The sequence below is a fragment of the Alligator sinensis genome, unplaced genomic scaffold (assembly GCF_000455745.1).
Source record: "Alligator sinensis unplaced genomic scaffold, ASM45574v1 scaffold987_1, whole genome shotgun sequence".
NCBI classification, from domain to species: domain Eukaryota; kingdom Metazoa; phylum Chordata; order Crocodylia; family Alligatoridae; genus Alligator; species Alligator sinensis.
Genome location: NW_005842574.1, coordinates 517,288 through 518,363, shown reverse-complemented (window position 1 = coordinate 518,363; position 1,076 = coordinate 517,288). Strand labels below are relative to the sequence as shown.

General features: G+C 77.4%; 1 protein-coding gene across 1 annotated transcript in view; it reads right to left on the bottom strand.

The window, feature by feature from the left end:
• Nucleotides 1-1,076, bottom strand: part of LOC112551716 (proline-rich protein 2-like) — a 2,787-nt gene that overhangs the window by 967 nt on the left and 744 nt on the right. Inside the window, exons 2-3 of the mRNA XM_025214246.1 lie at nucleotides 313-1,072; nucleotides 29-112 (exon numbers count right to left, since the gene is read on the bottom strand). Of these exons, the coding sequence (XP_025070031.1) occupies nucleotides 29-112; nucleotides 313-1,072 (844 nt within the window). The remainder of the gene's footprint in view (nucleotides 1-28; nucleotides 113-312; nucleotides 1,073-1,076) is intronic.

The window sequence follows — 1,076 nt, the reverse complement described above, 5'->3', positions numbered from 1 at the left end:
GCAGGGGCCGCCCCCCCCAGCCCCCCACGCCTGTCCCTGTGTCCGCCGTCCACCCGGGAGCGGGTCCTGGCTCCTCGGTGCCGAGGCTCGGAGAGACCCTCCCCGCTGGGACCTGGGCCAGGCCGGGGGAGCGTGGCCCCACACCCACCTGGCAGCCCAGCGGGCTCGGCGCGGGCTCCGGCTCCCGTGGGCAGCTCCGGCCAGGCCAAGGTGGGGAGTCGTGGTCTCGCTGGCGTGGCCTCCCGGGCGCGTGGTCAGGGCCGTGGTCCCAGGCGTGGGCCGGCAGGCACAGGGTGCCCTCCCCGCTGGGACCTGGGCCAGGCCGGGGGAGCGTGGCCCCACACCCACCTGGCAGCCCAGCGGGCTCGGCGCGGGCTCCGGCTCCCGTGGGCAGCTCCGGCCAGGCCAAGGTGGGGAGTCGTGGTCTCGCTGGCGTGGCCTCCCGGGCGCGTGGTCAGGGCCGTGGTCCCAGGCGTGGGCCGGCAGGCACAGGGTGCTGAGGCTGGGGTGCACCCGCGTGGGTGCTGGGGTGGCCGCGTGGGGGCCAGGGAGCAGGCTGGGGGGGTCGCTGGGGTACCTCTCGACCCACCCCCAGGCGCGTGGCGGCCCCCCGGTGCCAGCTCTGCCAGGGCCTCTGCCGTGGTGGGAGGCCACCGCGCAGGCTGGCTCGGGGCAGCAGCAGGGAAAGGCGGCGCTGCAGCCGTGGCCCCCGTCCCTGCTGCGGGGCCCCCCCGGGACTTCTGTCGTGGCCCAGCAGCCGCGGCAGCAGCATCCGCGGGCATCGCACACCGCGTGGCACAGTTGCGGCCGGCAGTGCCGGCAACTGCACCCGTCCTCCTGCTGCCCCGCTCCACGACGTGGTACAGCCCACCCGGGCTCCCGGCTGTCCCTGACGCCCCAGCCCTGCCGGGCAGCCTCCGCCCACGGCCTGCCCAGCTCGGTCCAGCTGCCGCCCTCCTCCGCAGCCCACTCGAACCGGGCCTTGGCCAGATGGAAGTGCTGGTCGCGGCGATGCAGCCACTGCAAGGAGGCGCTGGCGTGGGGCTGCACGGGGCCGTGCGCCAGCTCCGGGCTGC